Source organism: Pleurodeles waltl, chromosome 2_2, assembly GCF_031143425.1.
Source record: "Pleurodeles waltl isolate 20211129_DDA chromosome 2_2, aPleWal1.hap1.20221129, whole genome shotgun sequence".
Taxonomy (NCBI): domain Eukaryota; kingdom Metazoa; phylum Chordata; class Amphibia; order Caudata; family Salamandridae; genus Pleurodeles; species Pleurodeles waltl.
Genome location: NC_090439.1, coordinates 302,295,401 through 302,322,834, shown reverse-complemented (window position 1 = coordinate 302,322,834; position 27,434 = coordinate 302,295,401). Strand labels below are relative to the sequence as shown.

The window sequence follows — 27,434 nt, the reverse complement described above, 5'->3', positions numbered from 1 at the left end:
GTTTCTATTCTAATAAACACACTCATACAGGAAAAGAACATGCTTGTTCTTCAGAAAAACAATCTATATGTGCACATCTACAGTAGAATGTCTATGAATGTGCAGCTATACTTCAAGGATTATGTACAAGTGACCCCCCTATATGTCTGTGACACAGAAATAAACAGAGCCATTGCGACAGACAGACTGTGTATTTGCCTGGAAGTATACAGGTTAAACTACTAATAAAATGGCACTGGGGTGCACTACTGTTACTTATGACAATTTATCAGTATTGCAGACTTTTGATGTGACTCATCTGGAGGTTCTCGCTAAAGAATGGTTTTCTAACCAAACCATATGTTAGCTTGTGAAGAGTGGTCCTTCATATGGTGAACTCTTTGTTGAGGTACTGATGAACCAGAGTGAACTAGGTGAAGACTGAAAAGCTGTGGCTGGCATGTGAAGAGTAGTGTTGTTTTTGGCTGAAAAATGATATAGAGAACAAAGTCCTACTCTCTCACATTTTGGAAATTGTAAACAGTTTATCTGATAAATCTTAATCAAGGGCTGGAATATGAATCCTGCAACTTTTATACTGTCGCAAAATGACACCTGTGACAACTGTCTTCTTTTATTGTGAAAATGTGCAAAACCCAAGCACATTTCAAGACCACTTATGCCACAGGATTATATAAATGTTATTGCTCAAGCTCCTCAAATCCAATATTGTTATCCATTGTCAATGTTATTTTGGCACTCATACAGCAAATAATCATCCATGAATATGGTAGGGCAGTGCATCTATGATAAATGTTCATGGTCTGTGTTTTTATGGCTGGTTTTAGTGCTCTGCACACTAACACATGCTCTAACCCCTAAAACATGCCAAACACTGGCTACACTGATAACTGGTATATTTAACTTACCTGCATGCCCACAGTACATTGTACAAAGTGTACCCAAGGCCTGTAAGTTAAATGTCACTAGTTAACTGCTGCATAAACTGTGCCACCACTAGAGCGACAGTAACTGTAGTCTGTCTACGCAGTTTTAAATTTGCAAATCCGGCCTGTAAAAATAACCCCTTTTGACAGCCTTAAACCCCCTGTCTAAATATTCTGAGGTTACCCCAAAGTATGCATTACTGCCCAATAAGGCAGGGTGGTATTTAAAGGTAGGGCATGTAAATGTTCAATGTTAAGCATGTCCTTCCAGTAACAAGACCCGAAAAGCTACTTTTACTGGAGCAGGGTTAGCAGTTCTATACGAAAGCACTGGGATAAATATTAAAATTAGATAACGTTATCGCTCCACTTAAAGATCAACTACAACGTCCATTCTTGTACTTTTTACATTATTTATTTCAAACCCAATTCATTGGCCAAGTTGGATTGGTTCTAATATAGTTTACAGAAGATATATTTTTAAATGTCACCTCTTACCTGTCTAAAGGCTCTGGAAGCCCATTTGCATGAGCTTCTAACTGTCCTTCCCACCTCCCAAAGAGCAGCAGCGGTCATATTTATGACCACCTGGAAAAAGACTTAGTCAATGCACAAATATGAACTAGAAAGCCAATGGGCTGCTCTCTATACACAATCCACTGAACAAACACAGGAAATATTTACTGGAACTCCACACACTGTTTAGTAAATTAATATCATTCTCAAGGTATCACTAAGAAGCAGAACATGTACTTTAAAATCATAATCTAGTGCTTAAAATGAATGGCCCCCCACCCACTTAATGAACAATGGCCCACCCCTGGCAACGTTGTGGACCCAGGGCCAAAATCGGTCATGGGGAGGAGGGCCATGTCTGCCCCCCTCTCCATTATAAATATTGCTATATGCCCTTGGGACCTGCCCTACCCAGAGGCCAAGAATTAAACAAGTATGCTTGCCAGTTATAGTTAGGACTTAGTTTCCACAGGTCAAAGCATTTTTTGTTCTGCCAATAACTTTGGTGCTGTTTGATGAACCTTCAAGAAATTTACAGTCACATCAGATGCTGTCTGCAAAGTTTCAGGGTGATTAGTGATGAGGGAGCCGAGAAAAAGGGGGTGTTTCAAAACGTGTTTAAGCATGCAATATCAAATAGGGATTTTAGACACAACTACAGCTTCAAATGCTGAACGGAAATACACCAAATTTGGCCGAAAGCTAGATTATGGTTCAGAAAGATCTCTTACTGTAATTGAGTGTAAATCTGTGCAGTAGTTTTGGAGTTATTAAAGAAAAAATATTTATGTATATCTAGAGACGCAGATCGGCCGAAGTGGATACGAAGGTCCACACGCCAACAGCGATGCCGTGAATAGCTGGCTGCAACCTGAGAAGAATGTTCCGGCTGCCATTCTGTGAATTAGCACTCAGTCCCAGGGGAAAAAATAATACTTAAAAGTGATTAAGGGATCAGGGTAAATGTACCCAGGCCCCATGGGACTGATGGAGGGGTCTGTGGGGGACCACTCATGGGCATGAAATTACCCCAAAACATTTTTCGGGGGTGTGCAGGATCCGAGGATCCACCAGGGCATTCAGCACACCCCTCATTTGCATCTGCAATGGATCCGGAGAATCAGCCCCCAATTAAAAAAATACACACACACATTCACAAACCCACTCAGCTACCCACACACCCATTCTTTCTCTCACACACACACACACAACCACTCATAAAGCCACTGATTGACCCACACACCCACTCACCAACCCCCAAAAACACTACCACACTCACAGACCCACAAAACCACTGCCACACTCACTCACAAATCCACAAAACCACTAACACACCCAGTCACAGAAACAGCTATTCATACACGCACACACCTAATTACACACCCACTCACACACTGATACAGCCACTCAGACCCACAAAACCACTAGCAAACCCACTCACAGAATCACACTGCCACTCATACACTCACACCCCCAGACACTCAAAAACCGACACAAATCACAAACCCACCCATACAGCCACTCACACACCTAATCACAGACCCAGCCACTCTCTCACACACACACACCAGCACAACCACTCACACAACCACTTAGAGACCCACAATATCACTCAGACACCCACTCATAGATCCCCACAGCCACTCAAACACCTACTCACACACCCAATTACTCACACAACCACTTACAGACCTACAAAACCACTCACAGAGCCACTCAGACACACTCACACAACCAACTCATACACTCAAACACTCTCTTACACGCCCACACCCATACAGTCAGTCACTCACAGACCTACAGCATGGGGTTGGCTTCATGTGGGGTTTGCCATAGGCCGTGTGCAGCAGCGGTTGGATTAACATATGAGAATTAAGTATTACTTTACTTTTAAAAAAACCATAGAAATTCACTGAAAGAGACAAAGGTTACAGGGACGTTACAGTTAAGAAATTGAAATTCCCTAAAAAGCAAAGGTTAGAGGGACGTTATAGATAAGTTCAGATTTTACACACATAAAACCATAAAAATTTACATCACAGTTTCCACAGAGTAACTCTTCTGCTGAGATCTAAATCAGACACTTACATTTTAACTTAACACACAACCTTGAAATTACTGTAAGGCGAGCAGCCTCGTACACAGTGTTCTCACCTCTCACCGATGCGTACATTGGTGGCCGACTTATAGTAACTATAACTATCTGTATCTTTGGTTTTTCCATGGAATTGCAATGGTGTTTTTTTGTTTTTTTTAAAATGTGTTTCAAGTCATAGTATTGAGGTTTTTTTTTTAAGGTATTGTTTACTGGAGTGTCGTACATTAAAATAAAGGTGAATGTTGTACAGTCAAGTGTTGTAGAGTGGAGTATTGTATGTTGGAACTGAGTGGTGTTTGGTAGAATGTAGTGGGGTACAGTGAGAAACAGTGTAGTAGTGTGGCGTTGTATAGAATACAAGTAGTCTGCTGTACAGTCGAGCTGCGTAGAGAGGATGATTGGAAATGGAGGTGTACAGCGAGGTAAAGTCTCAGAGTGGAGTAGAGTTCAGTGGAGTTATCTAACAGTCTGGAGTAAAGTATAATACAGTGTATGTGTGTGTCGTATAGTGGTGTGGATTATAATGCAGCTGCGTAGTGTGTAGTCGAGTAAACTCTTATAAATTGGAGTGGTGTCCCATACAGCAGAGTGCTGTGTCCTACTGTATTGAAAAGAGTTGTTTAGTGAAACAGAATGGAGTGTACGGGCATAGATTGGACTGTAGAGTTAGACAGTGGAGTGTACATGCACAGACTGAAGTACAGTTGTATACAGTGCCATAAAGTGCAATATACTTTTAAAGAGTGTAGTTCTAGAGGGGGGAGCATAGTGTTGTGCAGTGGCATACACTGTAGTTGCATAAAGTGAGTAACCCTACAGTAAAGTATCTTATAATAGAATACTGTACAGGGGAATACGGTACAGTCCAATAGAGTAAAGTGGCGTGTAGAAGAGTGGATTGGTAGAAAGTAAAATAGCATACACTGGAGCATCGGACAGTGGAGTGCCATACACTGGAGTAGCATACAGTGGAGGTGAGTGGAGTACAGCCAAGTGGCATACAGTGGATTAGTGTAGAGTGGAGTAGCATAAAGTAGAGTGCCGTAGACTCGAGTAGCGTACAGTGCAGTGATATAAATAGGAACATCATATAATGGAGTGGCTTCCAATAGAATAGTGCTGAATGGAGTGTTTTAGAGTGGTTTGGCGTACATTAGAGTGATGTACAGTGGAGTGTGATACAGTAGAATAGTAAAGAATGATGTGGTGTACAGTGTAACAGCATATAGTAGTGCAGTGTACACCGGAGTTGGGTACAGTGGAGTGGTGTACAGCGCAGTGGTGTTGAGTGGTGTATAGAGCAGTTCCATAGAGTGTAGTGGGGTATAGATGTAGTTCACATTTTGGAAGACTGCAGCTCATGATGTGCAGAGTAATACAATGCAGCAACTTGAACTTCATTGCATTCCCTGTACCAAGCAGAGCAGGGTGACGTATAGTGGGTTTGCATAGTTTTGTAAGTGTTATTTAAGTATTGTGCTGCGCTTGTGACACTGTAACGAAAGGGTAATGCAAAAGAATCCCAAATTAGTACCCTAGTGATATATTGTGACAAAGTATTCCGTGGTAAGCTAGTGGTATACTGTGGTGCATAGCAATAACAAAGGCAGTGTATAATTGGCTAATGTCTGCCTTTTTAAATGTAAAAGTCAGCCACAATACTTTCAATTGGCTTTTGAACTGTTGTGGTTTAGGACCTTAAACATAGGTAAGTAGTAGTTTTTACTGCTGTTCCCAACCTATTACCATTTGTTGAAAGTGGAAATAGGTACGGAATTTTTTGTATAATTGTTTAAATATCTAACTAGTTTACGCAGTACTGCGGTACTACCTAGCATGTATTGTGTTTTTTTTCCAAATGCTCATTTTTTAAGTAATATTTTTAAAGTAACACTAAACAGTAGGTATTACACAGTAATGCGTAGAACTTTTTTTGACATAATTAAATATGTAAAAAAAATCTAAAGATACTGTAGTATACTATATTTGTGAAATATTGTCTATTACAGTGTTTGTTTTCAATTTTCATACTTTTTTTTATTTTTTACGTAGTGCAGTACTACCTAGGTATAGAAACATATAATTATATTTCCTATCTATTACCACTTACATTAAGTGGTAAGAGTTAGGGAAACATATCAAGCCTAATACTTACCTATATTTAAGACCCTAAACTAGAACACCTGCAAAGTGGCCTTAAAACAGTGAGGCTGTCTGCAATTTTTGTAAAGACAGCCACTATCCAATCAGATAATGACTTGTCATAACTATATACTGTGGTACTACCTTGAAACTACCTCCAAAATACAGAGGCCACAGACATAGCAAAAAAAAAAAAAAGATATCCTTATTCGTTAACTTTTACTTACTGTACTTGCCTGAACTACCTCAAAGAATCATCTACACCCCCTATTATGCAATACTGCCACATTTCAGAAACATCCTGCTGAAGGGTTTTGCACTACGCAAAATACTAAAGTCTATGGAAAATGCCCTGGATTTCAAGACCATGTTGGCACCTCTCCACAATTTTTTTTGCACCCTCCTCACAAAACGCTGAGAAGCTTTCAGGACTTCAACAATGAAATAGGGGCATATATGTATATTTATGTATTTATTTTATTCATCGAGCCCAAGAGAAAAATATCAGCACTCCACAAAAGTTGCAGTTAAAAAAATAAATTAAAAAAAACAGGTTTTATTGGGCACAGCCCACTGGTCCACACAGGCACCTGTCCTACAGAGCATCAGTAATACCTTTACAATACTTTACGCTTAGACTATACAATTGCTTTGATACCACTTATCATTAACCTTTCTGATATGTAATTAAATAATAAGCACTATGCACAATAAGCATATAATACAGTTGGACCTTGTGGGTGCGATCTGGTGAATACTGCACCACCTCAGTCACAGCAAAAAAGGGAGTGCTCAACTCAACCTCTCAAATATCCCCTTTCTCAAGCTACAGGGGAAAATGATAGTGCTGGACTTTTTTGTTTTTCATGTTAGACCTGGATCCCTTCCGAAGGAATCCATAGAGTTTCCCTTTCATTAATGCACTCAGGAATGGTATTCACACTGTCAGCTGCCAATGTCATAGAGAAGTAAGTTTTGTGTTTAGTGTCTGGATTTGGAACACCTAAGAAGGGCTCTCTCATGTTACTTTAAGTCTTCTAAGGGAGCACCTGATTCAATTTTGGCCACACATGCAAATTCTTGTGCCATCCATTAACAGTTGTCCTGCATTATCCACAAGAGACCCTTAGATGGGGCTGAATTTGGTGTATCCAGAGATATACCACTATAGGTGTAGAGTATGCTCCAACTGCAGATAGCGCTCTGGGGTGGATCTAGAGGCTTTTAACTGTTTATCCCTTTAGTCACAAGCAGTCTATTTTTCAGAATGTGAATATGAATATTGGAATGCTGATCTTGTCTCTGCGAGGGAACACTGGGTTTATCCCAAGCTCAGGACCATGTGGCTATTTTGGTCATTCCAGTCCTTCGCCTACCTCTCATCTAGTAGCGTTCCTTGTCCCAAATAGTTTGCAACTGAAGTTGTAACTGTACCTCCCCATGAAATATTTCAAACCAGTTTATCTGTCTTAGACTAATTGTAATCTGCTGCATCAATTTTGTTCTGCTCATGATAACAATGTCCACATGATGTGCCAGTCTCTGACATGGGCGTATGCTGTGTATTGGCACTTTGAGATGAAAAGATGAAATATGGTTACTTAGGCAAAAAGGGTTTAGATTTCTGTAAGCCTTGAAGGCCATGGTCACAGGTCTTGTGAACTTAACTAGGTAACTGCTTTTATTCATTGTAAGAATCCTATCAAGTGGCCAATACAAGAAACACATGTATAACAGAGAGTATAGATTTGATTCTTGTCTGGTCTTTATAAGGGTGATGATCGGGGATTCCCTGGTTGGTCAATTCTGTGATTTACAGAGTATTAATTACGCTTTTTGTCAATAGATACTTTCAGTCTCAACTTAACGCTGAGGTCAAATTTTGTTGACAATTCCCTTCCGCATGAATCGCAATAACAATTATCATTAAACCTATTTCCACAAGTCCTTGGTTGGGAATCTGACTGACCTGCTCACCTCAAATAGAGGAAATAACAAATTGCTTGGAATTTGGAGGCTATATCACAGATTCAGATTTCCATAACTTGTACTGCCAAATTACCTGAAAAATGCAGAGGGCCCTACTTTCAAACTCTGTATTTTGACTTAAGATGGTATACTAGCCTCGCATAAAAGCCAGCTCTGCCATTGGTCCTCTGAGAAACATTATACTGCATTCAATGTTCAACTGCATTGTCATGTTTTCTTCTCAAAGATGATAACTGAGCAACAAATGCCAGGACAGTTTTCGCAGTATGTCAAGCTACTGAACAGGCATATTTAACCTTTCATACTTTTTGGCCAGTTCATTGAGTCCAACTTTTATTGTAGACCAAGTGCAGCTTCACAATCTTCAAGTCTAAGAAGTAAATATTCACACTTTCCGGACAGCTACCTTGCAAATAAATTTCACTTCAAAAACCCCCTCATACACGCACATACCCGCAGACACACACCACGCATACATCCACTCATTCACACTGTGCATTCATACACGCATACATCCAGTCATGCTCGCACACATCCATACACACATTCACACTGACATGCAGAAAAACATTCACATTTCCATTCTTAAACGCATTCACACACATGCATACACCCACGCAAACACCACCACACACACACAGACACATTCATGCACACAAACCGACACACACACATTCACACACTACTCCCCACTCTCCACCTCCCCCCCGTCGGAAACCCAACTTACCTTCATCCAGGTGGTCTTCTGTCAGGGGAAGGGATGGGGCGCTGCTGCCGCCAGCAGAACACCGCCAGGCCGTATCACATGTCATGATACAGCTGGTGGCGGTCTACTGGTGTGGTGGTGCTGGTGGTAGCAGCGCCACCTTACCACCATCCGGCAGTATGGCTACGGACGGATTTCTGCCCTTCTTGTGGCGGAAGTCCGGCTTTGATCATAATCTGGCAGACAGATGGTAGCCGCAGTGACGGTCTTTTGGTGGCCGTCAACACAGCGGTAGGTGGTTTATACCACCAATGTCATAATGTGGGCCAAAGTGACATTCTAGAGTTTAGAGTATCACTTTGTTCTTTAATAGTAAAACTACCTTTTGAAACGTCCAGCCTTCAAAGTTTTTGCTAGTGAATCAAATAAAATACTTATTATTGTCTGTACTTATTTAATGTATAGTCGTTTCTGTATTCTGTGCATTATTTTGAGGTTCAAATTATAGAAACTGCTTACATGGAGGGTCACTGGAATTCAGTAATGATTCAGTGGGGGTCCACAGTAGTCAAAACGTTAAGAATGGCTACTTAATATGAAACAATTTATAGACAAACTTAAATATATTGTCATCTCCAATGAGCAGAATAACAAATTGTGTCAAACACTGATCAGGAACCGTTTCTCAAAAATGCAGAAACTTGCTAGGTTGAGTAAACAGATATACAAAAATGACTACAAACAACAAGTATATGTATCACAAGAGCAAAATCATAGACAAATAGAATCTCTTCATACAAACAAAACTTCAAGTAACAAAGTCAAATTAAATAGGGGATTTACTCCACCTTCTGGGTCTGTCCTGACGCCTTCCGTCTCAATTTCCTCTTCATCTCGGTAAATGTCTTCTTCACTGCAGATGTTACAAAAAAAAAGAAATACTTCAGCACTGTTGACTGTTAGCCTACCTTACCCATGTATAAGAATACTCTGCTTCTATAGTCTGTGAGATACAGTCCCTAAAATGTTAAGTGAGGTGCCTCATCAATTTATGAATTGGTAATTACCATAAGTCACTTCTAATGGTAAATCGTCAACTAAACTTTTGACTCTGTGGATAGCAATACAATGCAAACACATTTATAGAGTGCTCGGATACTCCAGAGGGAGAGTCACGGCGCTAGCAGCAGGACAGCCCTAAAGACAGGCTTGCTTCCTAGACCACCGACCTAATCATTAAACAGAGGGTCTTCAAACATTTCCTAAAGATCCATTCCGAAGGCACAAAACAAAGGATAGACGGAAGCCAATTTCCAAAGTTTCGACGTAAGAAAGGTGAAGGATATCCCACTGTACCTAGCCCTATTGGCCATCGGATTTGGAGGAACCTCCGGGAATAAGACCTCAGGGATCGACCCTGACAACAGGCCTTGAGTCTGCATCTCAAATACTGAGGCCCCCTTGTGCTCCAAAGTTCTGTAGGCGAAGATTAGAGCCTTGAATTTGGTACTGCTGATTACAGGAAGCCAGAGCAGCTGGTGGAGATGAGCGGACACTGATAGACTTATCAGGACCTTAATGGGAGGCATTTTGTGCAAGAAGTGTATGCTTCTCTGTCAATCCATAATGCATTGCAACTGCATAATGGTTTTTGGGTAAAAGGTTTGTCAATATTTGCATACACAATAAACTCCAGCATCAAACATTAGCTGGGTTTTTTTTTCTACCTTTCCAAGTACTGGGGTAAAAACAGTACTACTATTTTTTACATAAATCTGAGAAAATGGGGAGACTGCGCTGCAATACGTTCTACATTTGTTAACACCCCAACGCCTTAAGCCCAACCAGGTGTTTTCTGCTAGGGAAGCCCTTCGCAAAGCAAATCCTAGGAATCCGATACATTTATGGAAAGTGCATAAAATAGGGATTGCAGGCTATACCAACCTTCATTCCCAAAGTAGATCGGGGAACACTACTTCATGAAACTCGCGAGTTTAAACGTGATCAAGGGAAGCGAAGGGGAAGGACTGAACTACAGAAAAGTCAAGTGCATTTGTAGGCATACACTTCCGCTAAAAGTTCAAAAAGTGACCTGCCGGCTCAGGCAGACGCTGCGTCCTAGCATCACTGTACATTTTGGAAACGTAGACATCGTTTGGAATCTAGCACCGGTTCACCCCTGGGTCCCACAAGGTGTGCCTTAACGTTGGAGAAACGGCATCATATTTCATACAAATAAACATTTTTATCACATCTATGTCTCAAATACAATAAATGAAACCAGGGCAACCCATGTGTTCTGATGCATCTTGTTTTTTCACTGTGTATATATACTGGCTTTGCTGCTTGCCTTTGCTTGATAACGCAGCACATTTTACTTTATTTGTGGAATATGACTGAACGTGCTGAAATAGAGACAGAAAGGAACTCTTAAACCACCAACATTACACAGTGGGGAATAGCAATGTATGTGAGGCTTCCCTAAACAACAAAATAAAGGGACATATTCTGTATGGCAAATGGAAGGATATTCCAGTAATTTGCGGCGGCTACAGAAAAAGCCTCACATTATGAAATTCAAAGCAAGTCTTGCAGCTGATTTCTGGACTCGTTACAGTTCATTTATTGTTTTGCTTGGCAGATCAAGATACATGGTATTTCCAAAGAACAGCGTCTTGAATTCCGTGAGAAAAAGGGAAAAAGAGAAAGACTTACCTTAGCACCCAAAGGTGTACATTATATTAGCTGATCTGATAAAGGCTGGATCAAGTTTTACTCCCAGATTATTTAAACAAAATGCCAGTACAGGATTATCACCTAGGTTTGGTGGCCAAAGGGAAGGTCCTATGCTGTACATGCTCTGAGTGGAAGGTTCAGCGAAATTTAATTTCAATACCCATAAGTTAGCTTGCTGTTAAAAAACCATACAGTGCACTGGAGCAGGCATATGAATTAACACCACCATCAATTTTAAACAGAATTTGTGTGCTATCTGCGTACATAAAATGTAGAAACCCAAATGGCTGGAAAGAACTTATATTGATTGAAAAGTAACGGGAAAGCACTGATGCCTCTGGGACCACACTTTAGAGTCTTTAGATCAGATACAAAAGGAGATATAGAGACCCGGACCAGTATTCTCGATTCCAAAGGATTGTAAACAATGTTTAAAAAAGCAGGTGGTCAACCATATCAAACGCTGCAGATCCAAAATGTTATACGTGGCTCACTAAACACACAGCTTTTGAGCACTTTTAGAAATAAAGTGGGAAGCTTACAATAATGACAGTGGCTGCCATACAAAAATGTGTACACAGCTGCACAGTTTAGCAATGCGGTGCTATTTACTATGCCACCAGAATGTTCCATTATTATATGCAAATACAAGCAGAGGAATGCAAGAAAGGTTGGTGATTTTTTTTTGTAAGCAAAAAATGTACTCAAAACAGGCAAAACTTTATTTAAAAAAGGGGGGAAGGTTGCTGACGGTTTCACGTAACTGTTATGTAATTTGAGTGCCTTCAAAATAAAATGTACCCAAAATATTTCCAAACTGACACAATACACGAACCCCAGAGAGAGGTTCTCTTCAGTCAATTCCATTTTTCCCTGAGTATATTTAATCACGTGAATATTTGCCGAGAAAGTGAAAATAAACCTGTTTAGAACTTTTGATTTATTTTATTTATCCAAAAGTAAGCTCTGCTTTGATATGGGCTGGTCAGGGAGTGAGTGAGCTTCATCTATCAGTAACCTGTCATGTGCAGTGTACAAGCACTGTCTTTTGGGTGGGCTGGCACCAGACCAAGTTTCCTTCAGAGGAAGGTTTTGTCACTGACAGTGTAGTGGGTCCTACTAGGTTAGCCTATCACTAAGATAGTAGAACCCTCTTAAGGGGCAGTTTCTCACTTATTTTTAGATATGTTCCCAGCATCCATTTACCTGTACGGGGTCCTCCATAGGAAAGGGTTGAACTGAAAATATAATTGGAAGGTAAAAAAGGCAAGGTTGAATGACAGTTTACTTTCCAAAAAATATATCTTTCCTGGCTATCAAATCCGTGCTAGGCTCCTTTATATTTCCCAAGTAAACAGAAATGGGCAAAAAAAAAAAAAATGTGTTTCAGACATACACCGAGCACCCAAAAAATGGATCATCACAAAAACATGGGTTACTTGCCAGCAAAGACTAATCGAGAGGGATGCTCATGAAAACACTACAGAAATAAACTTAAAACACATTTTGTAAAAATTACTACATCTAAATGACGGAGAAGAGTTGTGAAATACAGATCAGTTTTGTACAGTATGTGTTCAGCCTACTGCATCAAAGGTTTGATATCTGTCTACTAATACAACTTTGGATTACTCTGTCCCGTAAACCAGATAACATTTGCTGCTTCTTATCAAGATTTTAGAAGTGTAAAGATTGTAACTTTCTTCAAAAGAGCACTCACCTATCTATCTCTTGTTCCATTTCAGTAAAAAGTCCTGAACTGCCAATGTTTTCATCACAGCTACCCGCTTCCATCGGAATTCCAGAGGACTGCCTGCTGACTTTTGACTCGGAAACAGCTGCTGGTTGCGTGGGCAAGGTTTCAATGGGCTCGGCATCATCTTCAATATCTTTATCATGTTTGTTCTTTCTAGAAGAATGCTCTCTTGCTAGATCACCATTTTTTGTAACAATGGGAATACCGCAGTCTGCTTGATTCTTTGCAGAGGCATGCTGAACCTCTCTGTCAGATTTGCTCGTTTTAAAGGAACTTGCAATGTCTCTTTGTGGTTTAGTGTCTTTAGAGGTGTGCTCAACATCCCTGGCAGGGCTCTTCTGCCTTTCCACATCTTCTGCGTCTTCTGGACATGCATCAACAGCTTTAGTCCCACGTGGAGGTCTTTTTAGCTGGCTTTGAAAAATACATGATATGGATGAGACATGTACATTTGCAGAGCATACAGGGCAAATAGAGTTCGGCTTCACCACAAAATGATTTGACAGTTAAAATTTTGGCATTTAACTGTTTTGCTTTCTCCTTCTCTTGTAATCACACAAAATAATATGCAGTAATGAGACTTCATTATGAGACAGTTACAAAAAGCACCTGCAAGGACTCAATGCACTCTCAAAGAACTTGGCAAACTAGTCAACGTAACTTAGACTTAATACCTCAAATATCTTTTTAGGCGAAAAGGACTTGGCCATCATAAACTCAAAAAGGAGTTAATTTTTAGTTTGTAAACAAAACCAAAACCCAATTCATTTTAGAAATGTATGTAGAAAGAGAAAAGGCATATACATCTATATTTAGACAGCACACTTAATTTTAGCAACACATTATTCATCTACAATGGCATCCTTGTTATTTTTAGAAAATGTGTAACCGCAGAGCATCTGATTCTCGAAAGTGCAAGGAAAACAAACAGTATTCTCTTGGGAGCTTCAGTCTAACTTGCATTTCGGATTTATGGTCCAGTAGGCAGATAATTTACGCATAGCCCAAACAGTTCTTACATTGCAAATCTAAACGTAGTAAAACGAATCCATTAGCCAGTAACACCACCATAGTTACACAGTGTGCAGTTCTGAGCATACAAGATCTTTTACATCAACATTTATAACGCCACTATCTTTGATTGGCCTCTGCATTTTTGTAGTTAATGTCAAACGTGCTGGTATATATGAAAACGTTTCAAGTTTTAGGATAGCTACCTGCATCATTAGATAAGTGCCATACAGGATGATATATCCATGTTTAATTAAGAAGGAGTGTTTAGAATGTTTTAGGTGTTCCTCAACGTACCTTAAAAACCAAATTCGAAAAAGCAGCAATGCTCTGCTCCAACCAAACACTAGTTCAAGGTCTATGGACACTATCTCAGCTGACTGAAGAATATAACCCTTAGTCCAGCTCGCCTTTTACATGAATCATCAGAGGAAGCCAAATTCGCAACATATTTCCATTGATTAATTAACCATGGAGGATAACGGGGGCACACTATACGACTTCTAGAATCGTACTAACGCATTACCCAGCATCTTTATTACCCTTAACTTTTTTTCTTCTCTGCATCATACTTTATTCTATTGAATTGTAATCAAAAATATGTATAACTTTTATTGTGTCGTATAATTTGCCAGTCTACGCTATACATAATAGAAAACAACAGCAGCTAAATGCCAGTTCCAGATTATTGTCTTTAAAATACATTCAGAAGTAGCCATGTTTAATATCCCTTTAAAAGAATCATAGACGTCTTTCACACCATGAAGATCACTGTCAGTTGCACTTTGTTTAATGTCAGCTAGATTATGATCTCTAGTCATAGCAAGGGAGAGCCAACTCCTTTTCAGTATTAACAAAATAAAGGTTTAAGTCGATTTCTGGACTTACTTATATGCTGTGGATATCTCTTTTGAAACATGTCCATTGTTTGTGCAAATACAGTTTAAGCTGGCACTGTCCCCTTAAAGATACATTTGAAAATAGTTACCAATACAGTATTACTAGCTTTCCACAACAGAGAGGATCTTCTGCTTAATGCTCTTAATATGGACATCCAGTGCTAAGACAGGAGATTTACCTTTAGCTACTCAAAACCAAAAAAGCACGAGCACCATTCAGGTTTGCAGAAAGTGTGGCTTTCACCATAGAGAAGTCAGACAAAGAGTTATTTTTTTAACTCAGGTTACCTTTCAGAGCTACTTAGTGCATGCAGGGGAAATGGAAATGCATGTAACTACAAACACTACGGCACACCAAAGTTGTTAAGTCCAAAGATATACGGTTATTTAGCCCATGTGACCCAAAGCTCTGCTGACTATAGTTGCAACGCCAGGGATGCAATAAGGAGACAGGATAAAAAACATTTTGAATGACTGTTCTTACATTGGTCTTTAAACCTTACTCAGGGTCAAGATGGGGGAACAATGAACCCCAGATGGCAACGTCATGGGGTTATCATTTTCTGTGGGGGGTTTATGTTGCTGACATTCATAGTCATATGATCCAATTACAATTACAGAAAGGACAAGGTCCCAGGATAGGAGCAAGAGGGACAAGAAGAAATAAAGAAGCAAAAACGAATATGGATGAAGCAATATTTGTCCAACACAAGTTATACAGAGTTTCCACTCTATCCTGAAAGGGTGTTTGATGCGGGGAGGAGACTCTGAAAATGACTAGATTTTAATGAAAGATACACAGTTTAAGTTCAGCATCGGTCGAGCGGAGAGACAAACGTATTCTAATAGCCTCCATTTTACCACAGAAAGAAATATTACAGGTTTTGTAAGACGCACATTTTATGGCTAATTTAATAATGTGATAAAGAAAAAACCTCATTGCTTTTTTACACATAAACTGTCACTGTGTGAAGAGTGAGATTTTACGGTTGCAAAGTTTTCTCTGGGAGTGTTTAGTTCCCTTTCAAAGATAGCTCTGAAGGCTTAGAACTGCAGAACGGGCAGTCTCTCTCATGGGTATGAGAAAGAATGTCTTCGTGTCTATTAATTTCTAAATGTAAAAATTCCAACCCTTACAAATGGCAAAACTTATCCTATTCCTTTAAAAAAAATAAAATGTAGATTTTGCTATTTAAAAAGAAGGAAATACCATATAGGGTACCAGGTGTGCACTCTCAAAAAAGATAGATAAAATAAGAAACAAATCTTCCCCTCTCCAACACTCCCCCTGGCCCCAGACGTCAGACAGCTGAAATACTTCAAAAAAGAAAGAAGAAAAAGAGAGAGTAGCAGAATTAGATAGACAGTTATCAAATGTACACCCTTTGAGTCACCCGGCACTATGCAACTGATGCACCATGTCTTTCTTCGACTTCATTCCCCAATGACCCCAGTGAATAGTACTTGAACCAACCATGTCAGACCTCAAAAGACCAATCCTTGCCCTTGCACCGCAAGCAGTTTGGGGACAGCGCACTTCCTATACCGTGCAGTCTCCGTCTGTCGTAACAGACTCTGTGGAGAATCTTAAATTGAAACAATCAAAGCTGTGACTTTATTGCCGCCTCTCTCTGGTGCATCAGGGCAGCCTTCCTGGTCTATGTCCTCCATGTTCCCCAAATTACACTCCCACTTCTCTTGCAGTCGACCTATGGTATCACGCATGTTGTTATTTAGAGTCTAGTAGGTAAGGGAAACCCAATTCTTCTGAACTTATCCTATTCCTGACTTTGCCAAAGATTTTTTTGTTTTGCCTAAAGGTAAAGAGGAGTGCTTTTATGGGTCAGTTTGAGGTTACGCAAGCATTTTCTTATTGAAGTCTAACCGTCAATGACAGCCAATTTTTCTGGTACCCATGAGCAATTTGGCTGCAGCAGGTACAGCAGCTTAGAGGGGTTTAAATATCAGCATGCCACTTAGCTATGAGTTATCAGTAGCACTTTGAACAGAATGGGAAGTAGTATTACAGGAGCAGGGCTTGAAACTCTCTACCAAACACTACAACCGAATGGTGAAGTTGAGGTTACTTCAATGAAGGGTTGTCGAAACATAAGGACCCCAAAAGATAAGGTGATTTTGATCCGAATTCGAATCTCAGGCCACATATGCTTCTCATCCACAGGGTAGTTAGTATGCCAACCAAAGTTTTGACTTTTCTGCAAATTGGACATTGCAAGCCAAGGGACTTTAGAGGGAAGGTGCCTTGTTCAAATGGTTATCCAGTGGTCAACAACCTGTTCAACCTAAGGCTTCTGCTATAGTGAATTACTTTCACCACGAATAATCCTTATGCCTTTACCCAAAATATGGGAACATGGGTATATAGGATGTAAGCAATATGAATGTGTGTCTTATGTTGTAGACATTTTAGGCACAGCAACACTGCTTTTCTAAACAAAATATCTGTGTAGTGGTAAAAGTGCCTTGCTATTGCAGAGAGCTCACCAGTGTGCACCTATATCACAAATTCACAGTAGGAAAGTGACTTTTTAAGGTTTTGCATTCTTTTATTAGTAATATTCTAAATCACATGTGGCTTGCCGTTGGTCTATCTGCCCTTATAAGTAAACTCTTAGTGTTAATTACTGCACATTTCTCTACTAGCTTTTGTTGTTTAAGTGTGGAGATCAATGTTTCCCACTGGAATCATTTCACCCTGCTGGTGAGCATGTTAAGTAGTACACTAGGAGAATGTGAACATTTTCATAAAGATATCTAGAAACCTGGCTGTTTTATGAACTTTCTCTTTGTGGCGACAGGCCTGTGACTGGATACCGTTTTGGTTTATAAAGCTTGACAACCACCAATAGACTGATCATCCCTGAATGTTATTAGGTGTACAAATAATTAGAATATACAGATCATTCTCATAAAATGTTTTATATAACTCTCTTGATAGTTTATTATTGTAGGACATCATTCATAAATTACTGAGGCCTCATTTGCTGCAAAATCCATTTGCCCTACAATTTCACAGACAGCACAAAAAGCTTACCCAGTTGAGTGATTTTGGGGTCCATCCGCAGAACATAGCTTGTGATTATCTGGAGGAGTATGAGGTGTCAAACAAGTAGACGTGGCTTCTGCCGCTTGACCTGGACTGCTCTGGGCTTTGTGTGCTATTGCCTCTTCTTCAGTTGTACTCTTTCTCCGTCCATTATCACTGTTTACCACAGGCGCTGGGACATTTTCAGGGAAAACGCTGTAAAGGTTTTTCAATATATAAGTAAAGAGCAAAACTAGCGTTTAAGTGTTATTACTAAGGACAATAAAATCAGTAGGAAAATTTCAGGCCAATTACTACAACAGTTGCTACTGCAACTACGGCTGTGGTAGTGAGCTGCAGCCACTGGGTGTGTTTACTCACAAAAAATGAAAGAGGAAATGAGAAAGAGAAGTGAAAGAAATAAAACAGACAATCAAATTGCACAGTAAAGATTGAGTAAATGTGCATTTACACCAACATGGGCATGCTTACTATTTCCGACAGATTGGAACAAAATGCTTGTAAAAGCAAAAAAGGAATTTATTTTGGCAAAATACTTTTCATTAAAGCAAAGGTTCCATCTTCGTTTTGAGTCGAGAAATGAATGGACTACAAACAAAATTCCTAATCACCATATTGTGGGTACGTTTTTCAATGTAATAAAAAAAATTTCCTTCATATACTTGCTGAAAAACAATCCTTGACAACCACTATTTCTATCTTTCCTTACTTTTCTCTGACCCATTTGAAGCAGAAAAGAAGCATGTTACTTTGTTACTTTATATGCATGCATTGACATGAGTGCTCCACATAAAATAACTGTCGGAAATGGGCTTATAATTTGGCAAGCGGAACATATGCCAATTCAACAACCCCTCTGTTTAGGTCAAAACAGTTCTGAGAGAATCTCTGCTCAACCCCATGTAGCTATGGAGCAAGCAGCGGCCAGACGCCAGAGAAATGTGTGCAATGCTCAAGCAGAACCAACAATTTCCAAGTAAGAACACAAAATAATAAAATTCAAAACCAATTTAGAAAATCAGAGGAACAATTATTTACCAAAATGATGACAAGATCATCAAAAGAGTTTACATGGAACTGGAGATACTACTGTTTAATGTTTTAAGGCACAAAGTGCCTAGGAAATGTGAAGCACAGCTGAAAAACAACAATTCACAGTGGACCGGACTTGGGAGCAATTTCAGGCCACCTGCGAGGTCAGGTACAACAAGTGGGGTGCACCAGTAAAAAGGTAGAATATTCAGACTTTGGGTCAGATTTAGATCTTGGCAGATGTTTTGCTTTTCACTATTGACCGAGCTGAACTAACTACTCAGGAGCAGACAAAAAAATCTCTGGAATGCACTTCTTAGTCCAAAGAAGACATTTATTATTTCACTACACAAGGTTTCTAAAAGGAGATTAGAATGTTGAAAGCACATGTTTAAAAATAGTCACAACAATGAAATGAAAACATACCAAAATGATTCTCCACTGCAATATACACAGCAAATATATGTATGTATATTATAATGCAAAGCAATTAATGAATTAAAAATGCTTCACCGTAGGGCCTGTCAGGTGCTTCATCTTTCTCCTGCCAACAAGAGAGAGAGAGAGAGAGAGAGAGAGAGAGAGAGAGAGAGAGAGAGAGAGAGATAGATAGATAGATATCTCCACCCTCATGGGAAATCTATATCAGGCATCGGACGTCTGAATCCTGATTGAGGCCTCTGAATCCCTCACTGTCAAACAGGGTCGGTTATATATCTTAAAAAACCGAAGGAGCTTTGTGGAAAAACCCCTCCAGCTGCGATTCAAACATGCTGGCTAGTTTAGGTATGCTTTGAAAACAACACGTTGGGGTTTGGCCACAATCCCAAGATGTCAAGTCAAAGCAAGCCTGTTCCCTGCCATCTGAGTAGATCCTTATCAACCAAAGCCCTTGGTGAGAAAAAGCACGAAAACAGACAATGTGGAAAATCACTGGCAGCCTTTAACATGGCAGTGTCTAATGCTACAATAAAGTCAATAGACAGAATGAATCTAAAGCTAAACTGTGTCTGTAACTGGTGAACACTAATGTAACAGTGGGCAGCTAAGCCAAGTGCAAAGTGGTGCAACACTAAGTCAGCTGTCAAAACACACATTTCACTACATTCCGCCCTTTTGATCAATGACTTTGTGTAAACTACAGATTGAAAATCAACTTCTCTCTTATTTTTTTTCTCTTTTGAAAAACACATTACAAGCAAATCAGGTATGCATTGTACATAGCAACATAATGAAATGATAAAAGCAATCACTATAAAGCAATGCAAGCGGATTAACGTATTGATCTTATAAACAGTTAAACCAGACACACCTACAATGAAAAGACTGAAGCTTATATATTCTGATTGGGATAATAACTGATTGAATAGTGTCTCTAGGATAGCAAGTTGGTATAGAATTAGATGGAAACATCATGAGTCCTAATCATGTAAAGGTACATGGTCCACCTGTAATGTTTGCTGGAATATAAGTGTGCCCATGCGAGAATAGTCTGCCAACAGGCAATTTAAACATGCTTAATGAGATTGGCAGCAGTCATCAGATGATAACAAGCCATGGGTTAGTTCTAGTGGAAATGTAATCAAACAGGTTGACAGAACTTCCATGGTACTCTGCATCATGCCCATGCACAACTTTGATCTGTGAAGCACAATTAGCGCTAAATGGATCCATAGGTTTTGTACTTTAAAAGCAGCACAATGGTTGATCAATCAGGGTCAAGTTGGGGGTGCTGTCCCTCCCCCGAGCCCACACGCAAACGCCCAAAGGGAGACCACACAGCACACCCATGGTCAGTAGCAATTCGTACTATGATCTGTAAAGAAACAAGTATGATTCTTCTTGCAAATAACATTGGTCATCTGAAATGTGCTCCCATTTTTCCTTTCCTTGTTTTATAATCAGCAGGACATTATTGGGGCCCTTAGCTATAATTTCTGCTGGTTCTGGAGGGACAGTTGGGGAATCAACCCCCACCTTAGCACTAGGGCTTTTATCAACTGAACCACAACTTCCCTTTCCATGCACTGTCAGAAGGGCTGGGGCAGTCACCTGCCCCACCAATCCTCCATACACAGAACTTAGGACAAGTTGGACAATTCTGTCTCCAATCTGTATGAATAAACCAGCGTATCCACTATTTAACAGAATAGCTTTGATGTCTATCTGTCCTGGTAACTTTCCTCTCCCCAACTGAACTCTGACTGTGGGACAGATCTCTGTTGTGTGTGCTGACATATAGGACATTGTAAAAATCACAATTTTCATAAACTCTAAGGGAATGTGTATCCCTCTAATCACTGCCCACATGTAAGTGGCTTATTCTCCCTGGTGTCCACATTTCTGGTGCACCCACTTAGCCAACCCAAAGTCAGAATTCTGGGTTGCCACTTCTGCTTCTGAAATTTTGGCTTTGTTGTCTGCAAGGGAATTGAACCAGCGTTCTAGTGGGACAATGAACGTCTATGACTTCACTCTATTCTAACATTCCCCAAATTTCCTGCCACAACTCTTTGCCCCACACCTCCTTTGAGTGAATGAACCAGCTATGTGCATGCCATGTGGGAAGCCAAATGGCTAATCCATTGGCAGTGGACCAAGAATCAGTGTAAATATGACAAGTCGCAAAATGCTCTTGCTTTAGAGCCAGATACACAGCGTACAACTCTGCATATTGGCTACTTTTTCCTTCTCCTGTGGTAGGCAACAACTTTTTAGTAACTGGATTGTATGACACTGCTTTCTAATGTCTTTTGGTACCCACGGATTTGAATGAACCATCAGTGAACCAAACATGCTTCCTATCCTCAGGGGACAAGGATTCCAATGGCACACCCCATCTCACTGGTGACGTCTTTACTTGGGGTACCTCTTACACCCTCTCCTCATCCTGTACAGTGCCTTGTGACACCTGTTCATGTAGGGCTGCAGTGCCCGTCGGTCCTACTCGAGTCCTGTCTTGTATGTACCATTTCCAGTGTATGATACTAGCCTCTTGTGCATGTCCTATACGGTGAGATTTAGGTGAACTCATCACCCACTGCATGATTGGTATTTCAGGTCTCAGAATTACATTATGACCTAGTGTTATTTGCTCAGTATCCACTAAAGCCCAATAGCAGGCCAAAATCTGTTTTTCAAAAGGAGTATAGCGCCCCCAGAGTCAGGTAGTTTTCTAGTCCAAAACTCTACGGGCACTCTCGTCCTCCCTTGTTTTTGCCACATACTCCAATTTGCATATTGTACCTGAACTGTTACATGTAACTCAATGTCTCCCTCCTGCACTGGCCACAGGTCTGTTGAATTATTTCATTTTCCAAATCAAAAGCATACTGCTGCTCTTCACCCCACTCAAAATCATGTTTTTTTCTTGTTACTTTGTACCAAAGGGTTAAGATTTTACTCAGATGAGGGTCATGCTGTTTCCAAAAATCAAACAATCCCATGAAACTCTGTGTCTCTTGCTTAGTGCGAGGAGTAGTAAACTCCAAAATCTTATGTTTTACCTGTAACAACATCTCTCTATGTTCTGGATTCCACTGAATTCCTAGAAACTGCACATTTTGCAACAGTCCATGTGTCTTGTCTGAATTAATTGTACACATCGTACTCTGCAATATATCGATAACATCCTCAACTTCTTGCTGGGTGTAATCTTTTAAACAATGCATTTCAACTCCTGCCAAAACTGTGGGCTACTCTGTATTTTTCGCCCAAATATTGGCTGCGCACAAACTACGTTCTGCTCATGCAGCTCACACTGGCCCACACCTTTTTTAACCTCCTCATTACTGGAATGTGAAAAGTCAGGTTTCCCTGAGACAGCTCAGTAGATTTCAACTTTATCTTGTAATAATTTATTTTGGTCAAGTTGTTCTCTCAGTTCCTTATTTTCATATTGTAACTGTTTACATCTCTCATGCATTTTTCTGTAAGCAGACAAAAGTATCCAAACCCTCCTGTCAAGAACAAAAGGGATATAATTCTGTTGAAAAAGCACCTTTTCTAAACATGTAAAAATATTCAATAATTTTGTTTTATCCAAGCACCCATCCCAAAATTTAGAAGGTCCTGATAAACAAGAAAACACATTTGCCAAGACATCATAAGGCATATTAATTTCACATGCATTTTCAAAGATGGTTTGCGGTGCTTCCTTTAACTCTCTGAATAAAAACATATTTACACTTTTCAATCGTGCACTCTCAATCTCCAAGCTCTCTTTTGGACTGTCCGATCAACGCCAAAATGTTTTGCTTTTCACTAATGACCGAGCTGAACTACTCATTAGCTGGCAAAAAAATCTCTGGAATGCACTTCTTAGTCCAAAGAAGACATTATTTCACTACACAAGGTTCCTAAAAGGAGATTAGCATGTTGAAAGCACACGTTTAAAAATAGTCACAACAATGAAATGAAAACATACATAAATGTTTCTCCACCGCAATATACACAGCAAATATATGTATCTATATTATAATGCGAAGCAAATAAAGAATTAAAATGCATCCCGTAGGGCCTGTCAGGAGCTTCATCTTTCTCCTGCAAGCAAACCGATGACCCCGTTCGACTGGGAGAAAGAGAGATCTCCGCCCTCACGGGAAAACTATAACAGGCATCTGACGTCTGAATCCTGATTGAGGCCTCTGAATCCCTCACTGTCGCACTGGGTCTGTTTTATATCTTAAACAACCGAAGGAGCGTTCTGGAAAAACCCTTCCTGTTGCGATCCAAGCATGCTGGCTAGTTTAGGTATGCTTTGAAAATAACACTTTGGGGTTTGGCCACAATCACAAGATGTCAAAGCAAGGCTGTTCCCTGTCATCTGAGTACATCCTTATCAACCAAAGCCCTTGGTGAGAAAAGCATGAAAACAGACAGGCAACGTGAAAAATCACAGGCAGCCTTTAAAAAGGCAGTGTCTAATGCTACGATAAAGTCAACAGGCAGAATGAATCGAAGGCTAAACCGAGTCTGTAACTGGTGAACACTAATGTGACAGTGGGCAGCTAAGCCAAGTGCAAAATGGTGAAGTCTGTGGTCAAACCACACATTTCACAACAGTGGGTGAGATACTCTGTCACAACGGTGATGAATATCCCATCTGCTGAAATATAAATCCCATTATACCAGTCACTGTTGTGAAGGAGTGACTTGCTGTAATGATATTTGTATCCGACCACTGACTCCATTTTGCGCTTAGCTTAGCCACCAGCTCCATTTGGACTACAGACGTAACTTAGCTTTAAACACCATACAGGTATTTTTTCTGTGCACGTTATGCAATGTGTTTTTCGCTCATGTTTTCACTCTGCGTGTTCTTTCTCATCAAGGGCTAGGACAAACTATGGGGAAATCAGAGAGGTAAAGATTTAATAGGATGCTGTTTATGGTACGGCAGCGAAAAGTTTAGTTTTGGAGAAGCGCCTTGGGATCTTGGCCAGTCCCAACGTGTTCCTTTCAAAACTGACCTCATGTAACCAGCATTTTGAACAACAATTCACATGATGGGAGGGGTTTTCTATAATTATCCTCTCTGGCTTGTTTAAGGTATATAAGACACTGAAACCAGACTGACCGGGAAGTTGACAGGGACGCTAGTGCCTGCTACTTTCCCTAGAGGGTAGTTTTCTCTCTTCCCAATCGACAGGGTTCACGACCTGTTGCTGACAAAAGAGATGAAGCGAATTCAAGTTTGCCCCATGGTGATGAATTTTTAACTTTATTTTTTGCTTTGCACTGTTCATGAATATATACATATATGTCTATATAATTGATGTTTATAGATTGAAGTAGATTATCTGTAGTGTATGTTTTCAGGATTATTCTGATTTAATCTGCAGATTCCTTACCTTAGAATTTCCCCAAAGCATGCGTTTGGATCTGGAAATTATTCTTCAGCAGTACCCCTATGTACCGTCATCGGTGTCGTGCACGCCGGATATAATGGTGCGGGTCCTATATAGACAGCAACTCCAGCGCGCTAACATCAGTTTCTTTTCACGCCTTTCCACACCAGAAGCACAGAGCCATGAAGAACACCAACCACTAGTGTGTGGGCCCTGAAAGAAAAATGAAAGTACTTGACCCTAGAAATAAGATTGCAGATAGGGAGGATGGGTGTGTCAGTAAGGAATCTGCAACTAGAGTATCTCTCTACCAGATAAGGTGTTAACAAAGGTAGGTAACTTGTTCATCTGATACAGACTTCTAGTTACAGATTCCATACCTTAGAAAAGATACCCAAGCAATACCAACCAAGGTGGGTCTCCAAAACAAGATCATACTTGGAAGTCCTGCAGGACCAAACAGGCAATGCACCTGTCCCTATGAATCTGACTGTGCAGGCAGACGTGTTTGGTGAAAGTGTGCAGGGAGGCCTAGATAGCTGTCTGACAGATGTCCAGGACTGAAACTCTGCATGTGGTTGCAGCTGTCCTTCTGGTAGAGTGGGCAGGTAAACTCTCTGGGGGTTGCTGTTCAGCCAATGCTTAGCACATTTTAAATCAGAGAACAATCCATCTGGAGATTGTTCTTTTCTGCACTGCCCAGCCTTTCTTTGCACCCACAAAGAGTTGATCATTCACCTGGAACTCTTAGGTACGATCAAGGTAGAGAGCCAACGCTCTTTTTGGGGACAGGGAGTGAGGTCTGTCTTCTTCCTTAGACCCTTAGCACCCTTGTTTGTGGGTAAAAGGTAGGCCTGGTGATGGATTGGCCTACATGAAAGGATGCCACTACCTTAGGGAGGAAAGAAGCCCTAGTGTGACTGTAGGAAGCTGGTCTGGTGTGAGGTGGGTACCTAAGGTACTTACACCAGGTCCAGGCATCCCTCTTAGTGAAGTGAAGGCAGTGTCTAGAAACCAGGCTCTCTAGAGGTAGCTGTGGATGTGCAGCCAAGGCTTTTCTAAGAGACATGTCAAGCTCATGCAAAACCACTGAAGTCACACAGCACTTACACACATGAACAAAACACTCAGCTGTACAAAAATAAAGGTACTTTATTTTTGGAACACAATACCATTAGGGTATTAGAGAGGTAATCCTCCAATAGGAGGTAAGTAATCCACTGATTATATACACTAGTGAACAGTAATAGTCACAGAAAAGGTTAGAAGAAAGTGCAAATAGCAATAACCAATAGTGACCATAGGGGGAGCCCAAACCACATACTAAAACAAGCATTTGCAATGCAACGAGTCTCGCAGTTCGTCGAGTTATAGCTATTAGCGCTGTAAACTCTTAACTAGACTTTTATTGCCACATTAAATGGGGGGGAAAAAAGAGCGCTGGGAAATAAAGAGAAAAAATAGTCCAGAAACCATACTGAAAACAAGGAGCCTCGTATGTTTCTAGTAGTTTGTCGGTGCGATTGAGGAGGGCTAAACACCGGAAAATGCATGACGTATGCATGCCTTACACTAATGAAAGCAAGTAAAAGGTAAAAGGCAGCCCTCTAACCAATGTAAGGGACTGACGTGACATGGGCGTGGTTAGAAGCCCAAAGAGAGATTATATCAGGGGACGGAGGGCCTTGTGGTCACCCCTAAAAATAGAATGCGAACACAGGATCCCGACCTAGGTAAATGGAATGTGAGGAGGGGAGCTGGGAGTACTAGAAAATCACAGAGGTAAGTAACACAAGGGAGATTCTTTCTTCCTTCTCGTGCAGACTGAAGACTTGCCGCCCTCGGGGGAGGCGCAGCTGGGGAAATGTTGCAGAAGCTGGAAGGAGCAGTGGAAACAATGTTGCAAGAAGAGTCTTCGTGGATGCAGATTCAAGGTTCCTGGAGGGTCCAGTCGAGGTTCCAGTGGCTAGAAGGCAAAGTGAGGTTGCAGAGGAGTCCTGATGGAATCTTGCAAGCCCAATCTGAGGAACCACCCTAGAGGAAGACCCTAAATAGCCCTAAGAATAGGCTTGGTCACCTAGCCAGGTGACCACCTATCAGAAGGTGCCTCTGACATCACCTGCCGGGCCACTCAGATACTCCCAGAGTTTCCTGCCAACCTTGGAAACAAGATGGCTGATCCCAGGGACCCTCTGGAGGAGCTAGGAGCATCACCTCTGGAGTGGTGATGGACAGGGGAGTGGTCACTCCCCTTTCCATTGTCCAGTTTCACGGCTGAGCAGGGACTGCGGGTACCTGAACCGGTGTGGACTGGTTTATGAGTGAAGGGCAACAAACGTGCCTTCAAAGCACACCAGGGTTTCACACAGACTGCAATGGCAGGCCTGCAGAACCGTTTGCATGGACTCCCTCTGGGTGGCAGAATAACTGCTGCAGCACATAGGGATCTTCTGGTACCCCAATGCCCTGGGTACCATATACTAGGAACTTACATGGGGAACCAGTATGGCAAATGTGGGAAGAAAAAGGTACAGTTACCAAAATGTATAGGAGAGAGCTAACCACTAGGGTCCTGGTTAGCAGGATCCCAGTGGACACAGTCAAACACACTGACAACTGGCAGAAAATGGTGGTAACCATCCCAAGAAAGTGTGAACTTTCATACAGCGAAGCACTACTTTATCAGGATACATGGTGAAGTAGAGAG

At 40.8% G+C, this 27,434-nt stretch overlaps 1 protein-coding gene across 3 annotated transcripts in view; it reads right to left on the bottom strand.

The window, feature by feature from the left end:
• The window catches only part of OTULIN (OTU deubiquitinase with linear linkage specificity), a 337,117-nt gene that overhangs the window by 106,848 nt on the left and 202,835 nt on the right, over positions 1–27,434 (bottom strand). For all 3 annotated transcript variants that reach the window (XM_069219764.1, XM_069219765.1, XM_069219766.1), the window contains 3 exons: positions 17,835–18,041; positions 12,834–13,283; positions 9,226–9,290 (listed from right to left, as the gene is read on the bottom strand). In XM_069219764.1, coding sequence (XP_069075865.1) covers positions 9,226–9,290; positions 12,834–13,283; positions 17,835–18,041 — 722 coding nt within the window. The remainder of the gene's footprint in view (positions 1–9,225; positions 9,291–12,833; positions 13,284–17,834; positions 18,042–27,434) is intronic.